At 33.8% G+C, this 20983-nt stretch overlaps 1 protein-coding gene, 1 long non-coding RNA gene and 3 other non-coding genes across 5 annotated transcripts; 1 reads left to right on the forward strand and 4 right to left on the reverse strand.

Moving 5' to 3' along the window:
- Nucleotides 1-2561: 2561 nt before the first annotated feature.
- On the reverse strand, nt 2562-9873 carry LOC104884757 (hypothetical protein). The gene is made up of 3 exons (XR_002039032.3): nt 3564-9873; nt 3295-3346; nt 2562-3015 (listed from the first exon to the last, which is right to left on the reverse strand). It is a non-coding gene; the product is annotated as a hypothetical protein (long non-coding RNA).
- LOC125497208 (small nucleolar RNA Z196/R39/R59 family) lies at nt 9091-9180 on the reverse strand. The gene has a single exon (XR_007273842.1). It is a non-coding gene; the product is annotated as a small nucleolar RNA Z196/R39/R59 family (small nucleolar RNA).
- On the reverse strand, nt 9358-9449 carry LOC125497207 (small nucleolar RNA Z195/SNORD33/SNORD32 family). Its single transcript, XR_007273841.1, has one exon. It is a non-coding gene; the product is annotated as a small nucleolar RNA Z195/SNORD33/SNORD32 family (small nucleolar RNA).
- LOC125497226 (small nucleolar RNA U31b) lies at nt 9506-9595 on the reverse strand. The gene has a single exon (XR_007273858.1). It is a non-coding gene; the product is annotated as a small nucleolar RNA U31b (small nucleolar RNA).
- A 1733-nt stretch (nt 9874-11606) lies between the features above and the next one.
- On the forward strand, nt 11607-12693 carry LOC104884758 (zinc finger BED domain-containing protein RICESLEEPER 2-like). The gene is made up of 2 exons (XM_010669446.1): nt 11607-11990; nt 12145-12693. Exons 1-2 carry the CDS (start codon nt 11607-11609, stop codon nt 12691-12693), a joined length of 933 nt encoding a protein of 310 aa, XP_010667748.1.
- Nucleotides 12694-20983: the final 8290 nt, after the last annotated feature.

Below are 20983 nucleotides of genomic sequence, written 5' to 3' on the forward strand. Positions count from 1 at the left end.
TTAAACATAGAAACATATTAGTTCCCACATATATCCATTATAGCATAGAACTCATCCCATGGTTCATAACAAACAACATATTAAATTATACTGTCATCCAGTCCTCAAAATCTGAAAAAAATAGCTTACCAAAGAAGTCAAATAAATAATTTCTGAATTATTAATCAATAAACGTAAGCTACAAGTTTTAGATATTAAAATTACTCTTAAACAAATTATCAAAAAAAAAAATATACTCTTAAAACAAAACTTCAAGTTTTCTAGAAGATCGAATTTTTTGTGTCCTCAAAAAAGATTTATTTGGCCCTAATCATTTTCTTTTACTCTTCGGATCTACTTCTCAAATTCGGAGAAGATGACTTGATGCTGAAAATCTGAAATAATGTGTTTAATTGGATGAGTTTTGGGTGCAAAGTTGATATGGAGGAATTTAGAGAGGCAGTGAGAGATCATTGTAATTGTAATTGAGGGTTAGAATTATAAAAGACTTCTTTTCTACTCCAACAAAAAAAATGGATTCCTGACTTCAATGATTTAGTCGAAGTATACTATCCACAAGAAAAAAAATCAAGATAATACTCACCTTTAGAGGTATATTTACCATATCCGAATTTTCAAACTTAACTCTAGTTAATAGCAAGTAGTTTGAATCCTTGTTTCTTAGATAAGGGTGATCAGACAATCATTGTAGCTCGCCACGTGTTACCCTTTTAAGCTCTGACATGGTATCATGTCATTTGTGATATGTCAAGTATGTCTATTACATGTCATTTATCTTTCATTCCAAAATTTTCCCCTTATAAATGAGCTACATTATACCAAATATGGAGCTTCTACCAATGAGCTAACAACCTAAAATATCAAGGATGCTCATTTACTCCTAAGAAAACATATCAATATATATACATTACAAAATAAACAAAGAGAAACAATAGTTTAACAATACGATTAGACTGAACTATTATGAAGAGTTTAAACTACTTGGCATTAACTAGAGTTAAGTTTGAAAATTCGGATATTAGTAAATATAAGATTGTGCATAAATAAAAGGTTGTGATCCCTTTTAGAGGTTTGACTAGTCAAATCCTCTAAAATAGATGTGATTGGTACAAGTTTTTTGGATCCAATTTCTAAAGCTAATGAAATAAGCTTTTATTTTGTCTATGGAAAACATTGGGGTAGAATGACAATTAGACTATAATAAAATCGATTATAAGCTATATACCAAAAATATTTATACAAATAGCTAATATAATCATTTTGTCAAACTTGCTAATACTCAGCTAGAGGTTTTCAATGGGTCGGGGGCCCATTTTCTCCCTTATCCCGACCAGTTTGTAGGAGGGCTTTGAAAGGTTGGGCTAAAAACAGGTTGTGTGGAAAATAAAGTGTGGCGGGTTGAAAATGGGCTTAAAGAGGGATGAACTGGGGGAGGCTTTCAGCTTTCTTGTATCTTAGATTTCGAGTACAGGCATGCCTTGGCTATGTATAGCAAAGCAAAAAAAGAATCAGGTGATTGAATTCTAGGAATGAATTTTAGATTACTAAATATATTAGGCTAAGCAATTCCGCCTTGAATTATCAAACATAACTCCTTTCTGCTACGGTATCTCTTGTATTTTTTGGAGTTCAATGAAATACAGAAGCAAATAAATGCAAATTTATACATTTGTACTATGAAGTAACAGAGGTGGTGGAAATTCATTATAATAGGGGATTAAATTGAAGCTCCATATAACAAGAATGTGGAGGCACTAGTGGAAAAAATCCCATCTGATGCGGTCAAAATCGGACTTACTGATTCGATTTTGGTCTGCGTCACGTGGGCTCTCAGCAGATCACATTTATTTACTGATCCGGTCCTAAATCGCAGCAGTTACTCATTTACTGCTACGGTTTTAGGTTAAAACCCACAACGATTGACCACTTCAAAAACCAAAAAAAAAATCCATTTTTTCATTATTAATCAATACAAAATCAATAATAAATATCAATAGTCATTTTATTAAACATATTATGCTCAATTGAAGCGTAAACATAATTAATTAGATACATAAGAATATTCACTATATTTTAGTATCATACTCAACTATAACTATATACATAAGTATTCCAATAACTTCCTTGTTGATCTTTGCATACAGTCTAGTTTCTTTAGATCTTGAGCTCTCTTCAATAGTTCAACTTCGACACTTTAGAATAATGTTCAATTACAAAAAAAAAAAAAAGAAGTGTGACAAAACAGTTATTGAAGAGATCTCAAAGACATATACACTTGGAAAATCTCTATGGGCAATGGCTTCATTATGATTTTCTTTTTAAACGTTATGTTCGAAACCTGCTGATGAAAACATATCTTGCAGCATGATTCACAAAGTCATGAGGATCCATGAGGAGATGTGGCTGCTACTGATCAAAGCCATCTTGTAGATGTGCTATCTTGGACAATACCTCGTTGTTGTACTTGAGATTGCACACCTTGTAATAGAGGCAAGCAACTAGTACAATAAGATTTCAATTGAAACATAAACAAGCCAGCAAAACGCATTTGGCCAGATACTGCTACCACTGTCGCGCATATAGAGTTCAGAATTGTAAGATGATCGGAGTGTCAACTAATTACCCTGTATGATGTTGCACATCTTTATATTGGGCAAATAGAATAAACTAGTGCATATAAATGTGCAACATAGCCATACTATGTGAGATGGAATTGTATAACTTCAATATTAACAATAAGTTACTCCTTGTTTAAATGCCATAGTTGCCAATATAAAGTTTGCTTCTGATTCCGCCTAATAACCACAAAAAAAAGATGAAAAATTAAATTCATAAATTCAGACGATCCAAAATAACCATCAGCATACATAGTAGGCCACTAGGCATCATATTGCACAACAAATGAGATAAGATGGCAATAATGGCAGCCTTATTGTCATTATTGTCATTATAGCTAGCACCCTTCTCAAGTCTGACAATAAGACCCTTAACAATGCCAAACTTGTCGTTGATAACCTGAACAATAAATCAACAAGATTTCAGAAATGACAATCATATGAAATCGAGAAGATAATACTCAAACTTAGACCAAAATGCTGCGAAAGCCCAATGAATTAGGACAGATTACACAAGAACAGGTATAAAATAGCATCCATAACATATGATACTGCTCGAGCTACCTATATAAACCACAGAAAATCTATGCAATATGATATTAGCACATCTTACCATCAACATTTATAACGATTTTAGATAGGAACATGAAAAGATTAGGTCAGAGATTAGAAATTTTACCTCTTAGAACGAGAACGTGATCGCGATCTTGACCTTGAACAAGAGCGTGAACCTGATTTAAGATAAGATATAACCCTAGAATGAGATCGAGAACTACGTCTGTGCCTGTCCTCTCTGTTTTTTTTCATAATCCCGTTGTCTAAATTAGAAAAACACATCTTAAACTCATCTGGAAAACAAGGGAAGAATCTTATACTTTTTCAAAGAAACCAACAAAAATTAATGTCCAAATTCACAAACAAAAACTCGAGGTAAATAAGTTCACAAACCTGTCATAATCTCGGCTACTATGGTAATAATCATCATCTTCCACGCCTCTGCTTCGCTGCCTTCTCTCACTCCTTTCTCTATGTCGGGCGCTATATGGCGATCATACTCTCTATCCCTATCCATATCCCTGTCCCTACTCCTTTCTTTGTCTCTATCTCTGTCCCTACTCTTTTCTCAGTCTTTATCTATGTCTCTGTCCTTCTTCCCTTCTTTGTCTCTGTCTTTTTCCCTTTCTTTTTCCTTGCTTCTTGTAGACTCCTCATGACTTTGTGAATCATGCTGCAAGATATGTTTTCATCAGCAGGTTGCTCTGTTTACTAACTGACTTTGAATTTCATAATCACTATAGATCAATTCAAGTAGAGCCAAGATCAATACCCCCAAAGAATAGTGCATAAATTGGCTAACAAGAACAAGAGGAGTTCAGATGATGAAATCTACAAGAATAATCCATACAATGAACTAGAGCTAGCATATGTAGCTCAAATTTGTTTTACTTAGGAAGTGCTTAACTAGAAAGTTATCAACCAAAAGGAAAGTACACAAGAGCTCTCATGATTCGTCAATGTAAATATACTAATGCCTATATACATAATTGAAACCATCCGAAACACATCATTAACAATACAAATTGCAACAAAGCAAGAAAAAAGACCCTTAATTTAAAAATCAATTAATATTAGTAAAATTACAGCAATCTTCATACAACCCAACAAAAATGAAATGAATATGCTCAAATTCAACAACCCAACATATCCAAATTCTCAATTATCATTCTTTTTAACTCATAATTAACAGAATTTGAACTTAATACCAAAAATTCCAAATAACCCTAATTTTCCATTCTACAATTTAGCAATTGCAATTACAAATGACAAAAAAAAACACAAAAATCAAGAAAGAATGAGAGACTAATAGAGAAAGTGACCAACACCGTGTGTAGAAGAAAACACCGGCATTAATGGAGAAGATGGATCTGCGAAAATCCGAAAGATGGGGTTTCGTGTTGTGTCTGCGAAAATTCCGACCACTTCGCTCCACCACAATCTTCTTTTTCAATCTTCAACTTCAATCAAACCTCCACAATCGAAACAACAACAACAAAAAACCAAATGCGAAATCATATCCCTAGATTTTCGCTTTTTTCTGGCGATTTCTCATCGAAATTCAATTCTTTGAGAACAAATTTTGAAAATGAAAAGATAAATAAAGAAGGTTGAATTAGGTAAAAGAAGATTGGAAATTATAGGAGAGAGAAAGACATATCTCGATGAATTTAGGGGAAGAAAGTGAGAGGGGCGAATTCAGATGAGTGAAGTGAGGGAAGGGCCTTATCATTTTGGCCCACTCAACAATCTATATTACCAATGAAACAGAATTCTTTCAAAACCATTAAAGACCCGCGTTTTGGGCCTTGTTATCCGATTTTGTTTGGAGAAAAAAAGGTGATTAACTGATGCAGTCATATGAACCGTGTCGGTTAATAGAAAACCGCATCAGTTTCTAAAATATGATGCGGTCAACAAAAGGACCGCATCATATTGTCCTCGCAGCTTTCCATCCCATTTTTATGTTGATTTTCCGATACGGTTTTGTTAAAACCGAATATGCTACTAAGTAACATATAAGGTTTTTTCCACTAGTGAGGAGAGAGAAAATAGGTTTGCTTTTTTTATAAAATGAAATGCTTTTCAGACAAGTTTGACACATCAAACTCTTTTCTTTTCTTTCTTCTTTCTTCGAGAGAAGTATCAGTAACTTATTCTTCACCAACTTACAAATGCTTTTTATGGAAAAATTGAAGAGGAAAAAAGTCGAGTTTGTGGAAACTATTAGATTGAATATGTGTTCAATTTTGACATTATATCTCCATTTTAAAACACAGCAAAAATAATAAGTTGTCCAATTGGTCGAGCTAGGCTAATCCAGCCCAACCCATGTATCTTATGTATGTGGCCCGAGTCCGACCCGACAAAGTAAGGTCAACCCGAGTCCGACCCGTAGAACACTTCTATACTCAACTAATCAAACCCGCTAATACATCCAAAATTAAGAACCCAACGAAATCACCTGCCGAAGAAAGATGTATCAAAGCTCTCAAGTGACACAACCTATGGCGATAGAGTTATGAAGGCGTTTAAAAATATGCCTTAGAAAAGTCATGCACAGATCTAGACAAATAGAGGAAATATCACTGGTCCAAGCTTGATAGGACACTCCTTTCTTGTGTGGGCTATCTTCATAAGAGTTGTGCATGAAATACTGCATAAATAAAGTGACTCATAGGAGTGGTGAACAATCTTGTTTTATAAAGATGTAGTGCTTTCTTGTCATCAAATAATCTTGATAATGACTAGAAACATGACAGATTAAGCTAACAACTAATTATTAAACAAAACCATGCTCATAAACACCAAGATCATGTTTGGTTGCCCTTTTTTTAGCTTAGAAACAATATCACATAAGCAATTGTGTTCTTCATGTGTTGGTAGGAGTGAAGCTATATTTCTTTCCATCTCTTCCCATTCTTCATTCTAATCCCACATAAACTTCAGTTTGCAGTAATATTCTCCAACTAACAAGTTGTTTTGCTGCATCTCTCATAGCTCTTTTTTGAGTTGAAATAGCTAAGGAGCATTCCTTTGCCCATATCTCAAAACCCGATGTGAGATTCATGGTTGAGTGCTTGCTTAAAGCACCCAACTTATCACTGAGGAACTTGTATGTTTAATTCCTTTCTTGTCACTAGATCCTGGTCAAAATTCTTCCTGAGAAACAATGAGGAGTCGAGCAACGCAATTAAATACCTCTCCCTTTGGTCGAGCAAGTAAACTCCCTTGAACCTAGCCCTCGGGGATCGGCTCTTTCTCTTCGAATTCTTTTCTAATTCAATTACTGTAATTTAAGGATAATTGAATCTCCTAATTTGTTACCTTTGTTTGGAATAGCAGATTACATTAATTTCGAGTGATGCATATTTTCTCTAAAGCCTCATAATATTCAATAGCCCAAGCTCTTCTCTTCTACCATACACAAGTACACAACTCATGATTACTAATTTGCAAATGTCAACCATAACATCATCATCTCATGATTACTAATTTTGATTTTGATTGATGCAATTATGATATTTCCTCCGTTCTATTTTAAATTAAGCACGGGGTGAAATAACATTATTCATTGATCAATTTTGACTCAAAGTTACATCATTATATAAAGAAAAATATAGTCAAATGAGATCTTGTTAGATTCATCTCAATACATACTATTAAATTATAACTTTTATATATGTTTACGTGTGCACAACTAAAGATATTAAATATTTAAAAAGTATGTTGCATTGCATGAAAAAGGAAACATTTATTTAAAACAAAATGGAGGAAGTATAAAATTAATAGTGATTTTCATTATCCTAATTTTGATTTCCTCTCAAAGTTGAAATTTCTACTTTTTTGCCTCCATTAATTTTTGCAACATATGTATTATATTTTTGGCATTCTCCACTCTATTGAAAATAAGGAAAGTGTTTATTTTAGGCGTTCTCCACACTATTACATTAATTTTTGGCATTCATAAGTGTTTCCGTTCCATTGTATAACCAAACACTCAAAAAAAATAACAATTACAATTACGATTCCTCATCTCTATTAAATTCAATTCCCGTTTTATTTTATGAGTTGAAACAAACATGCACTAAGGGGTCGTTTGTATCATTATTTTTGGGTTTCAAGAAACAAAATCAATTACCAAATCCCTTTCTAATTGTTTGGTTCAACCCCACATCAATCTCTTACCATTACTTGATGTTAATAGATTCTCCTAATTTGCTACCTTCCCTTTCTCCTCAAGTAACAAAATCCATTACTTAAAGGTAATGGTTACCCTTCATCTCCATTACTTGGCTTGAACCAAACACTCAATTAAGGTAACCATTTTTGTTATCATTCTCCTCATTTATTTGTATACATTCCCTTTCCATTTCATATATTGAACCAAACAACCCTTAAGAGTCCATAGTGATTCTAAAATTAAGCACATGATTACATACAAAGCCATACTCATGTTAATCTTCACCATCAAATCAAGTATCAATTGCCTTGTTACTTACTATAGCTCACTGAACAGCCTTATTATTTGGTAATATGATTACCGTTTCGGTAATAGTTCATTCATTACTAAGAACTCGTTTGGTTCACTATTTTAAGGTCCAAGAAACAAAATTAAATCCTGGTTCCCTTTCTTCATATTTGGTTCAACCCCTTACCAATTTATTACCATTACTTGGTGATAATACCCCCAATTTGTTACCTCCCCTCTCCCTCAAGTAACAAAATCCATTAATTGGTGGTAATGGTTGCCATTTCGTTTCCATTCCATGGCTTGAACCAAACACCCAATAAATGTAATCATTTTCATTACCATTTCCCTTCTTTATTTGTTTTCATTTCCTTTTCATTCTATACCTTGAACCAAACAACCCCTAAATTTAATACAAGGACCAAATTCATTAATGCTCTATTTGGGTTCTAACATTTCATTTCAAATGATGAAATTGAGCTAAATGAGTAGTTTGGATATCCTAAGTATTTGCATTTGAATTTGGCTCAAATCCACACATTTTAGAAATAAGTTAAAATTTTAAATTCACTACAATCATATAGTATTTAAAATTCGTATAACTTTGTTGGTGCTCCGAAAATATCCACATTTATATTTTCTTTTCATCTTCCCATCAGTCTTTCCACCTTCTAACAACAGCCACCATTAAAATTCCCACTAAAGCTCAAAATTGTTAACCATCTACATCCACTCTCTATAGTTAATTCTCCAAATTCTATGTTATAATTTCACTTTTTTTCCAAACAATATAGTGAATTTTGAAATGATGAATTTGAAATCCTCTGGAACTCTCAAATAGAGTATGTAGTATTAGATAATTATCAAAAACTGGTGAGAATTTGAGATAAAATGTTCCAGCCTATAAATTTTCTGCTAATTGCCAACAATTAGAAGAATTAAATTACAAACTGGTCAACTTCGTATTTGTTATTGGGTGCTGCATTCATCTCATAAAGCATTGTAACAGCCAAAGAGTCAAACTTCAGCCCCGTAAACCAAAAGATTATTAATCAAATTCACTTGATTTATATTTATTAATCAAATGCTCATTACATCAATGAGATTGCCAAAATTGTCAATCTCAGTGGCGTTTTCATAAATACGTGTTCGTTAACATCCAATCATACCTTGTTTTTTCTTTCTCTATTTCACTCCAATCACATGAGAAAAAAGCGAGGTTAGCAATCTCCATAAAAAAGAAAAAAAAATGCTAAAATAATAATTTGAGAAATGGCAAAAATATAATGATATGTAAACAGAGAAAAAAGTAACAGAAAACTTATGAAGTATATTAAGCAATCTGTGTCGCAAAATCTGTTAGCAATTTCCGCCCTACAAACGATTTGCCAAACCACAAGATTAGGCAATAGATACCTCAGGCAAATTATTTCAAAGTTATAAAAAAAATGCAATCTCAGCCGAAAGATGGTGATATTAAACGAATTAATCACTGAAAATTACTCAGGATAATTTCGGAATTTTTCATCATTGATTGCAATGAAAATAATTTATTTTGATTTTGTGTAATCTCAGAATTTTAGATTGTGCGCATATCATTGAAAAATAATCACTGGAGAATTAGGTTATTTTATAAAGTTTCATCATTGATTACACAAAATAAATAACGAAAGTAAAATACAAAAAAAAAAAAAAAAAAAATTGATGAAAACGCAAGGGAGATCAGATGGTAGTGCATGTTGAAAAGTGATTCATCAACAATGATTCAGGAAAAACAATAATGGGTAAATTTCATCATCATATCTCCTTGATAATATGTAAAATCAAATATTAAAGAAGAATTGAAATAAATAAGAAACATCTGGAATCAGATAAAAAAGGTCAATCACCACATTAAAAGCATCTATTGGAGATGCTTTGTAAGACTGGGGCGACAATCATTATCATCATTTTCAGTCAATTCGACAATATCTTGAACTTCAAAATGTAAAGAAAAAAAATGGGGAAGAAAACTGGCGCTGCGCAGTAACGATGGAAAGGAAGGAATTAGGGTTTGTAGGGGTAAGCGACACATAATGGGGATAGACTATAGAGGTGGTGGGGATTTTATAGTTGAAGAGCGGGTTTTTACATGGATGAGGAGTATAGAGCAGGGCGGCTGGCCCTTTTTATTTATAGAAATTTAGGGTTGTTCAACTTTCGGATTTGATGCAAGCGTACGCTACGCAAAACCAATTGAAAATTAGTTCAATTTTTTTTTTCCATTCTACTTAAAATCTTGATAGTATTTACAAGTAGGGAGGTTAATGAGTTACACTGACTCGCAAACTGTTCGAGCTCGGCTTTAGAGGGTTTGGCTCGAGTTCGAGATCGGCTCGCGACCTTAATGAGCCGAGTCTGAGCCTAGTAGAGTTTGGCACTTAAGTTTCGCCTCGAAAATTTGCAAACATGTTCGAAAAATTTTAAAGTACAAATTTTATACATTAATTTTTAACCCAACTTGAATTTCAATTTCAAGCCCACTTTAAGAATATAAACCAATTTAAAAGATACAAACTAAGGGTTTTCTTTTCAGCCTAATTAAAACATACAAACAATTAAGAAAGAGTGAAAAGTTCAGGTTTCTTAGTAACCGTTTTGTACTTTTGTTCAAGGTCTTAAGGGTTTTCGAAGAACCCTAAATCCCCAATCTCCAGTACTAGTTGAACGTTGAGCTTCGACTGCAAAACGTGATTTATCTCGACGGCGACCAGCGTGCATGGTTTGTCTCGGTGGCGAGCAGCATCGTCTTCGATGGCGAAAAGGATGCATGACAGGTAATGTTCATATTTTTAATTTTCTTTTTTGATTTTTCGATTTAATCTGAATTCGAAGTTTCCATGTGCTAAAGTATGATGAATTCGAAGTTTTTCGATATAATCTGAATTCGAAGTTTTTATTTGTTAGTCTATAGTTTCGTGATTTCGTCTGAGTATGATGAATGGTTCTGGATGCTAGTTGGTTGTTTATGTTCGCCAACTGGTGGATTTGGTAGTTTGTTTTGGATGCTAGTTGGTTGTTTATGTTAGCTTTTGTTGATGTTAGTATATACCTTTTTTGAGTTTGAGTGGTTTTGTTGGACTTGGGTGGGAATGAGATTGAGTGGTTTTGATGGGCTTGGGTGGGAATATGGGATAGAGCTTTGTGTCACTCCAACAAGTTCTTGAGTTGAAAAACAAAATATACAGATGCAAGGTTGGTGATTGTATCAATTGTAGAATACCTCAGAATATTCTATATGTAAAAGATGATGGATTGGAGATAGGAGTTGTTGTGTAATAAGCTGCTCCCTGATTGTTCTAAGAAGAGTTTCTGTTAAGTGTGTTGCTCATGAAATATATCTATCATACTTTTATTTAGCAAGTATAGTGGTTTATCTAATTAAACTGAAAAGTTCTTAATGGAGCAACTACTTTCATAACTTATTTATTTTGTTTACCTCTAAGACGTTTTGCAACTTGAGTTGATTCATGCGCAATGCATTGTTGTGTGTTTAACAGATAATGATTCCACTTGTGCACCATCATCAACTCCTGATTGCTCTTCTACTCCTAATGTAGAAGAAATTTTTATACCTATTGATGATGAGATCCAAGATGAAGAAATGGAGCAAGAACCTCACATTGACTCTAATAAAGAGTTAGATGGGGACGAGCATGGTCATCCTTTCAAGAGAGCAAGAAAATCAGAGGTGTGGAAGGATATGGAGGATCCCATAAAAATAAATGGGGATTGGAAAACTCAATGTAAGCATTGTAAATATCGTCTTACTGTTTAAAAGAGTGGCACTACGAGTCATATAAAAAGACATTTGTCTAATTGTGCTCAAAGAAAAATGAAATTAAAGCAACAAAGTATGATTAACTTTTTGCCATCTGATTCAAGTGCGGGTAAACCAATTTATGGAGGTGTTAATGCTTTACATAATGGTAAACCAATTTATGCATGAAAAACTTTTTAGTGTTGTAGAAGAAGACGGTTTTAACATGATGTTAAAGAGGGGGATACCTCAATGGACATTTGTTTCACATCACACTATTAAAACTGATGCTTTCAAAGTCTATGAGGCAGAGAAAAAGAAACTAAAGGCTCTTTTGAAGGATGTAAATAGAATTTCATTAACCACCGATCTTTGGCGTGCTAGACCACATAGGATTGAGTACATGGTTCTTACGGGACATTTTGTTGATCGTGATTGGAAACTCCAAAAGCGAGTTTTGAGCTTTGTTCATATACCTTCTCCTCGAAAAGGCAAAGACATAGCAAATTGCATTTTCAAATGTTTAAAGGAGTGGGAAGTTGTGAATAAAGTAAGTGTTTGTCAAATTCTTTTGAATCATATGTTTATTCTTACATGCTAGTTGATCTTTACTTAATAACAATTATGTTTTCTTTCAAATATAAGTTTTTACAGTTGAGGTTGATAATGCCACCGCAAATGATTCATGCATACAAATTTTAAAGGATACTTTCTCACTTACAAAGAGATTGTTATGTGGTGGAGCATTGTTTCATGTACGTTGTTGTGCACATATATTGAATATTATGGTGCAACATGGTCTCAAGCAAGTCAAATCCGTTGCCAAGAATGTTCATGATACCGTAGATTATCTCAATGGAAGTGAAGCAAGAATGAGAAAATTTGCGGAAACTGTCCAAGAATTTAATCTTAGAGAGCGGAGTTTGGTTCTTGAATGCAAGACTATATGGAATTCTACTTATGATATGTTATCATGTGCCATCAAGTTTAAGGAGGTATTTTCTAGACTTGCTTTGGAGGACAGTGATCATGTTTATTGTCCTAGTTCTAATGATTGGCAAAAGATTGAGAAACTTCTTGATATCTTAAAAGTATTATATGATACCACAAATGTTATCTCAGGATCTGAATACCCTACTTCCAACTTTTTCCTTCGTGAAGTTTTTTTCACATCAGAAATGTTGGACAAAAATTATAGTTCTCCCGACCCTTTTATCAAAGATATGGTAAAAAAACATGAAATAAAGATTTGACAAGTATTGGGGTACATGTAATTTACTCATGGCTATTGGTGGGGTGTTAGACCCTCGTTTGATAATGAAGGTTATTGAAATTCATAATATTGTTCTAATGTATGTGTTGAACATATTTTCTAGGTCTTATGGGAGAAAAAGAAACATGAAGAATGGCTTGGACATGGAAATGAATGTCAAAGGAAGAGAAAGAGTTGTTGTTTGTGTGTTTAATTATCAATCCGTCGGCAAAAACGCGGATTCTTGTTGTGTGCCACGGAAGGCTTAGTCCCTGGGGGATACCGATTTTAATTAGATAAAACCTTGTTAACGTACTCTATTGTAATTTAATTAATGATTAAACTATAACACCTATTAAATTCAGGCGAAATGCAAAATTAGTGTAATATCCTAAAATCTTAAATGAGGTTAAGTTAAATAATTAACTTTAATAATGTAGTTAAAATGTATTTTATTTTATCGTTTCACTAATTAAGCAAAGTATAATTAAACAAATATAGAATTTCAACATGAAAATTTCCGACTTGAAATTTGTTAATAACGAACGACGATAATTTTTATTTTATGAGTTAAACAAGAGAGTTAGTTTTGTTGTTAATTCACTAAGACACAAAATACCCAAGTTTCACCAAAATTTTACTAAGCCACGTTTAGAGTGATAGTGTGGGAATAAATTCTGATTTTTGGTTTGCAAAATAAAAAGGAAAAAGAGAAAAGAAAGCCATGGTCAACCCTTCTTTAATGTTGCCTTCTTCTTCACCCTTCCATGGCCATTTGGCACACATGCCAACACCTTCACCCTTCATCTTCTGCCAAAAATCTGTCACCAATCCCTCACCATAGCTTCTTCAAGCTAAAAATTCAGAATATTTACTCTATTATCTCTCCCATCCACTGATTTTGCAGTTCCCAATTTCACTATAAATAGCCAAGGAGATTTATCACCAAGAACACCATCAACAACAATCCTCACTCTCTCTTCTCTTACTAATCAGGATTTTCAGTTAATACTTGACAGAAATTGTGACTAAAAGAAACCCAAAAGAAAAACCCATATTTTCCCTCTATCTCCTCTGTTTCGGCCCCCCACGACGCACCCCCGTCGGCCACCTCGTGCGACGCCGGACCTGCGCCGCGCTCCGTCGCACCTTCCCCTGGCCTTGCCGTCGCTCGCCGGCCATCCGTCGCACCGGCACGCATTCGTTCTCTCTCCTCCTCGCACTCTCTTGCTCCTCTTCTTCTTCGCGTGCTGCGGTACCGTGCTCACCACCGACGACGCGCGCGCGCCACACCGCCGGAGATCGTAACTGTTGCTCGCCGCCGTTCACCGGTCCCCTGCCCCGATCTCGTCCTCCCTGCTCCTAGTAGCAAAGGTGATGCTTTTTCTTCTTTTAATTTCTGATTTCTTATTTACTAATTCAAGCCCAAGTTTAATTCTTTAGTTACGTATTGAGTTTGGGCCTAGGAGAATACCTTTGGACTTAACTCAAGTAGTTATAAATCTGAATTTTATTATGTGTTGAGCTAAAAGATAGTTTGAACTTACTCTATGGACTTGTTATGGTTATTCATGGACTGATTTAGTTAGTTTTATTAAACCACTTAGCTTATTTCCTAAAACTATGTTTGGGCCATTATTCCTAGTGACTAAGTCGTTTGAGTTAACTAAAACTAATTAAAACTAATTCGTTAAGCTTGTTGTTTATAATTTGGGTTTAAGTTATGAGTACTTCACTAATCCTTAAGTTTACTTATAATAACTAGTTACTTGACTTAGGGTGCGTTTTGTTCAACTTAAAAAATTAAGTTTCAGGTTCAATAAGTTCAGATAAGTTCAGATAAGTTGCAATAAGGGCAATAAGTTCCAATAAGGTCTAATAAGGTCCAATAAATTTCAATCAGGTGCAATAAGTTTCAATCAGGTGCAATAAGTTCCAATCAGGTCTAATAAGTCCAATAAGTTCCAATAAGGTCTAATAAGGTCCAATAAGGTCCAAATAGTCAATGTTTAATAAACATTTGTATTATTGTCCATTATTTTGTTATTCATAATTTCATATCACTATTAGCTGATTATGTCATTATTAGAATTTTAATGAAAGTACCACAATGATTATATAGTATTATACTTGTATTAGTGTATTATTTTATTATTTATTTGTATTATTTTATTATTTATTTATATTATGTCTATTATTTTATTATTCATATTACTATTAGCTGATTATGTTATTATTAGAATTTTTTATTAAAGTACCACAATGTATATTATTATACTTGTATTATTGTCTATTATTTAATTATTCATATTGCTATTAAATAATATTATAATCATGGTCAAATAATTAAGGTTAACAATAATAATAATTATAATTACAATATTTTGCAATAATAATTATAATTACATTATTTTATTATTTATTTGTATTATATCTATTATTTTATTATTTATTTGTATTATGTCTATTATTTTATTATTCATATTAAAAATTTTGCTTTTCTACTAGTGTTTTATAAAATCAAAACAAGACTATTAGATATATTAGTGGTGAAAGTTATGTATAGGCAAATATATAAATAGTAAATGTTTTTGTTAAATTAATTATCATAAGAGGTAATTAATAATCATTATTTTTTAAAGGACGAATTATAATAATTATTACTCCATAAAAAATTGTGAGGGGTAGTATTCACGTTAGTGGTAATATTTATGTTATTAATGATCAATTTTTTTTGTCTAATAGGGTCAAATAAGTTTCAATCAGGTCCAATAAGGTCTAATAAGTTTCTTTCAGGGCCAATAAGGTCTAATAAGTTTCAATAAGGTCAATAAATTCCAATAAGGTCCAATAAGTTCCAATTAGGTTCAATCAGGTCCAATAAGTTGAATTAGGTCCAATCAGGTTTAATAAGTTCCAATAAGTTCAGTTCAGGTTCAATAAGTTCAGTTCAGATAAGGTCCAATAAGTTCAGGGCCAATAAGTTGAATAGAACGCACCCTTAATAGTTTTAAATGATTAAATAATATTAAAATAATATTAATGGCTCTATTATAGCTTTAAACTTAATTAATTTATTAATGGACGACTAATTAATGATTAACTATGAACTAGAATAATGATATATTTTCGAAAGGTTATATAATATGTAATAATATAACTTTCATGTTTCGATAATTCTAAAAGTGTAACCGAAGGAGTTATTTCACCTAATTAGTAGATTAAAGAGTCACCTTAATTAAAAATTATTAACGATTAAGAAATAATGACCTTTAAGGAGACCTTTACGACGTTATAATGACCGCTATGACCTTAATAAGCGCTAACTAATATTTAGGCTTAAAAGCTAAATAATGAAATGTTCATTAATAAAATTATTCTTGAATAGATTAAGGAAGATAAAGGATATTACAAGCCTCCCCGACTATCAAGGTTATTAAGCAGGAATTCAGGTAACGTCTACTGCTAACACCCGCATTCCCCTTCGAAGTATGTTTTATGATCATGATTAATATTATGTTTTATATATGGATTGCGGGAAATGAAATGTTTTATGATGGTTATGATGATACGATGCTATGAAATGATAATGATGATGATGATGATGATGTTATGATATGAAATGAAAGAATATAATTATTCATGATGATGATATGCTTAAAAGAAATGAAACATGATTAATTCAAGTGAAAAACGGTTCTTGGCAAGTATTCTGTTATCCCGGGTCGTGCATGTACCTTCCGGCCGGTTAACCACCTTCCGTTTAGTGAGGGCTATTGTCCTCGGGTGGCACCGCGCATTTTTGGGCATTAACGCCACCTTCCGTTTAGTGAGGGCTTTTGTCCTCGGGTGGCTGCCTTTCGTTTACGATTTTACTATGATATGGGGAGACGTCCCTTCCGTTGTACTAGCCAAGTTACCAAAGTAAAAGATATATGATAATGAACATGATAAAGAAGGTATTGTAACATGCTATGATATGTTTGTGAAATGGTTTTACTTATTCTCTTCTCCCTATTTATAAATAAAATGATGTGAAATGAATTTACAATGTTAGAGTAGTATGTTACTGAGCCTCGGCTCACGACGTTTTGTTTTATGTTTTAGGTACCGATGGTGATAAAGGGATGGCGTAGCAGTGAAGATTTAATTAATATCGAGCTTATATAGACTCTTATGGTTTTAATTTAAGCTTATGTCAAAACTCTGACTAGTAACTAAGTTTCTATTAATCAAGACTAATGTTGGATCCATATTATGCTTCATGTTATAGATGTTTAAGTTTATGATTTTATGTCGCCTTGTATTTTCCTTATGGAAAGTACGGCGGTAACGCGCTGACTATTTAGGTTCCGCTGCTAATAATCGATTAATTAACTTAACAACGATGTTTAGAGGTCGGGGCGTTATAAATAGAGAAAGCAATAATTATTTTTTTCATTAAAACAAAACATTCCCATACATACCACAAACCTTAAGAAAGATTTTACAACACATAAAAGGATAAGCGAGGCTGGACAACTAAAGGGGAAGCACAAAGGTTGTTACCTCCATGGTTTCTTGCTTCACTCGAAGAATTACATAACTTGGCGCCAAAACATGTTCTAAGTCTAAGGAACTAAACTATAACCCAGAAGGGAGTTGGCTGGACTAAGGCTAGGCTACGCTAAGAAGAGAGTAAATGAAAGTTGTTGTGTGTTATTCATTGTTTTCTGCTTGATGATCGTTCTCTATTTATAGAGAAACGTGTTATGTAACTTCCGTGCTTACTTGGACGGAAAACACTTGAATCATTTTTTATTCAAATCTCAACCGCCTTCTGGCGCTGAATAACTGTAGCCTTGCACATTCTTCCTTATGTGGATCCATCTCATGATTGTTCTTTAACCACTTGTACTTTTACTATTCTTGACTTTCATCTCCTGATGGTCTTGACGGTCTTCTTCTCTTGACTTTGACTTATGTTGACTTCGTCCAATGGACTTTATGCTTTAGTTGGGCCTTCATATTAAGGCGAAATTAAACCTTTTGAAGTCTAATACAATATACCATAATAAATGCTACCGTACATCTAAAAATGATGGTAACTGGTAACAGCCTCATCAAACTAATATTACATAGGACATAACTCACTATCTTCTATAACAATGTTGATAGTTTTTTATACTCCATTGCCACCTAATCAGTGGCGGATGTATGCTCTACCACGCTGGTGCACGTGCACCAGCACTTTCCAAAGAAAACATGAAGCTCGTTTAAATAAAAAAAGGAAGTAAAACTAATCCAACTCACTCAGTCACTCACGCACGACACTCCCTCACACCCAGCCTAGCCCACTTCACTCACACCCAGCCCACTTCGCTCAAGACACTAACACAACACAACCCACTCTTTTCCCTCTCTCTTTTCTCTCTTGTTTGTTCAACCTTCAAACTTCACAGCCACAAAGCCACTATCCCCTCCCCTCCACGCTGACCACACACCACCAGCCCACTTTCCACGGCCATCATCCACTGCCCCACCACCGTCCACCACAGTCTATAAGTAAGATTCTTAGTTCTTACTGTTTCAATTTATAAATCAGGTTTTCATTTTTTTTTTGGAGAATTGTTAATTAAAAATTAAGGCTCCGTTTTGTAGGGCATAAAACGTTTTCCTGAACAACTATTTTCCTCTGTTTTCAATTTTACATTGTTTGGTTGGCAAAAGAGTGTAAAATCATTTTCCCTTGGAGTAAAATTACTCTCTTAATGATGGAAAACCATTTTCCCTTTAAAAAAATGAAGAGAACATTGTTTTCCTTATCTCTTTTATACACTTCTCTCACTACATCCTTACTTTTCCTTTCATTTTCTTTTCATTTCATCATTTTTCTTACATGGAACCAAACAACGAAAAACTAATTTTGAAATTATGTTTTCTATTGTAAATTATTTTCCATGAAAATTATTTTCACACTAAAAATATTTTACGTTCTGCCAAACGGAGCCTAAATTGCAATTTCACTTGTTATACTTAAGAAATTATTACGGAGTACTTTTGATATAAAAAAATAATTATAATATGTGATCGGTAATTAGAGGTGAACCACCATCTGAAAAATCCTAGATCCGCCACTGCACCTAATCCACCACCACCATTGCCCGTTCCTCGTCATCATTAACATCACCATTATCATCTTCATCGTAGACTTCATCATCATCATCATTATCTTTTTTAGCTTTATACCCTTCTTTTAGGAGGTGTATTTCCTCTAATAATTATTAAAAATAAAAGTTCAATCATTAGCCACAATGATACCTCATTGTATGCATAATGTTCTCTTAATTTGTTAATTTGAAAATCAATTTCATAGTCATATGTTTAGGAGATAATTTAATAAATTATAAGAACTAATTTTGTAATAGCCCATATCTTAAGCGTCTTTTAAATAAAGGTTGATTATTCTATAAATGTAATTATGCTATTAAGTTTACGAAATTAGTCTGAATATTTTCCAAGTGAAATTGAAGTACTTTTACGAGATATAGTGGAAATTTTATCTTGAGTTTTGATGAACTAAGTTTATTGGAGTTGGAGTGTTTATAGATCCAAAAGAAAAGAAAAGAAAAAGGGAAAATGGATAAGAATACCCCCAACTTTGGCCCATCCTCTTTTAATACCCCCAATTATGAGTTATTTTTAAATACCCCCGACTATTGGGAAGGTCCGCAAAAAATGCACCCAGATGACTTGTAACCTGTTAGCAAGGTAATTTTTTTTATTTCTCTTTTATTCTATTTTCAATTTCTACTCCCATCCACCACCATTTCAGCCACCCTCTCCCCCTCCACCCCAGCCCTCCCCACCCCCCCACCCCAGTATCCCCCTCTCCCCCACCACCCCGTCGAATTTGATTTTTCAGCCCTTTCTCTCTCTTCAATTTTTGCATTTCCCCCCTTTACTAATTGTGCGCATTGTAATTTGTAAGTGGGATAATTAATTGTAAGCGGAGCAAAATGTTGCCGATTTGTTCAGTTAGTTTCTCGTGAATCTGATGTTTGTGATTTTAATTTGACAACTTTTTGTTAGCTCTTGTTATTCTGTTGCTCAATTTTACACACCAATGGTAGTTGATACCAGCTATACCTAGCATCATATTTGTTGATAGAGCAGAATAACTTGCAATTGCTTGAATAGCTAAATAATGAAAAACCGCATTCACTAGTTTAATGTAGAGTGTATCCTCGTAGATTCTGAAAACTACATCGTTTTGTCGGAGTGATTCAACTTCTGAGTTTGTGAGAGTGGCGGCGAAACCAGAGTAGGAATTCTCGTATGTGTAAAAGAAGGCGGGGAAGAAGAAGATGAAAGTGTATCGAAGGAAGAGAAAGAATGGAGGTTTGAGGAGTACCATTCATGGTGGGTTTGAAAAATGGACCCTTTTTTATGGTGGTTCATGTGAACGATGTAAGTTTACGAAGAGAAGAAGAAGAGATGGAGGAAGGGAGGAAAATGGAGAAGAGAGAAAATGAGGAGGGAAAGTGGCAGTGAGTGGTAGGGGGTGGAGGGCAGTTGGTTGATTAAAGAGGCAAATAATGTCACAAGCAAAGCACGTGCTGTTCTTTACCAGTTCATCCGGTGATAAAAGGTAAATGGGGTATTTTTGGCGGACCTCCCCAATAGTTGGGGGTATTTAAAAGTAACCCATAGTTGGGGGTATTAAAAGCGGACGGTCCAAAGTTGGGGGTATTCTAATCCATTTTTCCAAAGAAAAAAAACCAAACCAAATGACATTTTCTCTCATTCTTCATCTTCTGTAGTGGCTTGATGATGAAAAACCAACTCTTCTTCTCTTTCCTTCTTGTCCTTTTGTGAGGCTATCAAGCAAGATTGAGTTTTGAGCCGTCAATTTTGAGCTAAGAAATCCCATTTATGTGAATGATGCTAGCAATTCATATCGTGGCCCAAAGAAATTCTCAAGAAGATCATATTCCAAAGGCTCCAAGCAATCTTTGGTTCATTGAGTTGTATTGTCCAATATAGATTCCCCGTCATGACTTCATGATTGGTCAATGAACCAAAGATTGAGTTTGGGGGTAAGGGTACAAATATGATTAGGAATCAAATTTTCTCATTGTTGGCCTCTACTTAATGCGATTCATGTTCGAGATCTAACAAAAGACTAATTTTTGGTGACATGCTATTTAAGTAGTCAAATTACATCGAACCTAATTTAATTGTCCAAATTAACTGAATTTAGCATTAAGACATTATTATGTCTTGTAATTAGTAAAAATAAACATGTGCGG

This window comes from Beta vulgaris, chromosome 4 (genome assembly GCF_026745355.1).
Source record: "Beta vulgaris subsp. vulgaris cultivar EL10 chromosome 4, EL10.2, whole genome shotgun sequence".
Taxonomy (NCBI): Eukaryota; Viridiplantae; Streptophyta; class Magnoliopsida; order Caryophyllales; family Amaranthaceae; genus Beta; species Beta vulgaris.

Bases quoted from the DNA above. Each gene is read 5' to 3' on its own strand.
- LOC104884758 (XM_010669446.1), top strand. From the start codon at position 11,607: ATGGTAAACCAATTTATGCATGAAAAACTTTTTAGTGTTGTAGAAGAA. The intron at 11,991-12,144 runs GTAAGTGTTTGT...CAAATTTTAAAG, and splicing joins AGTGGGAAGTTGTGAATAAA to GATACTTTCTCACTTACAAA.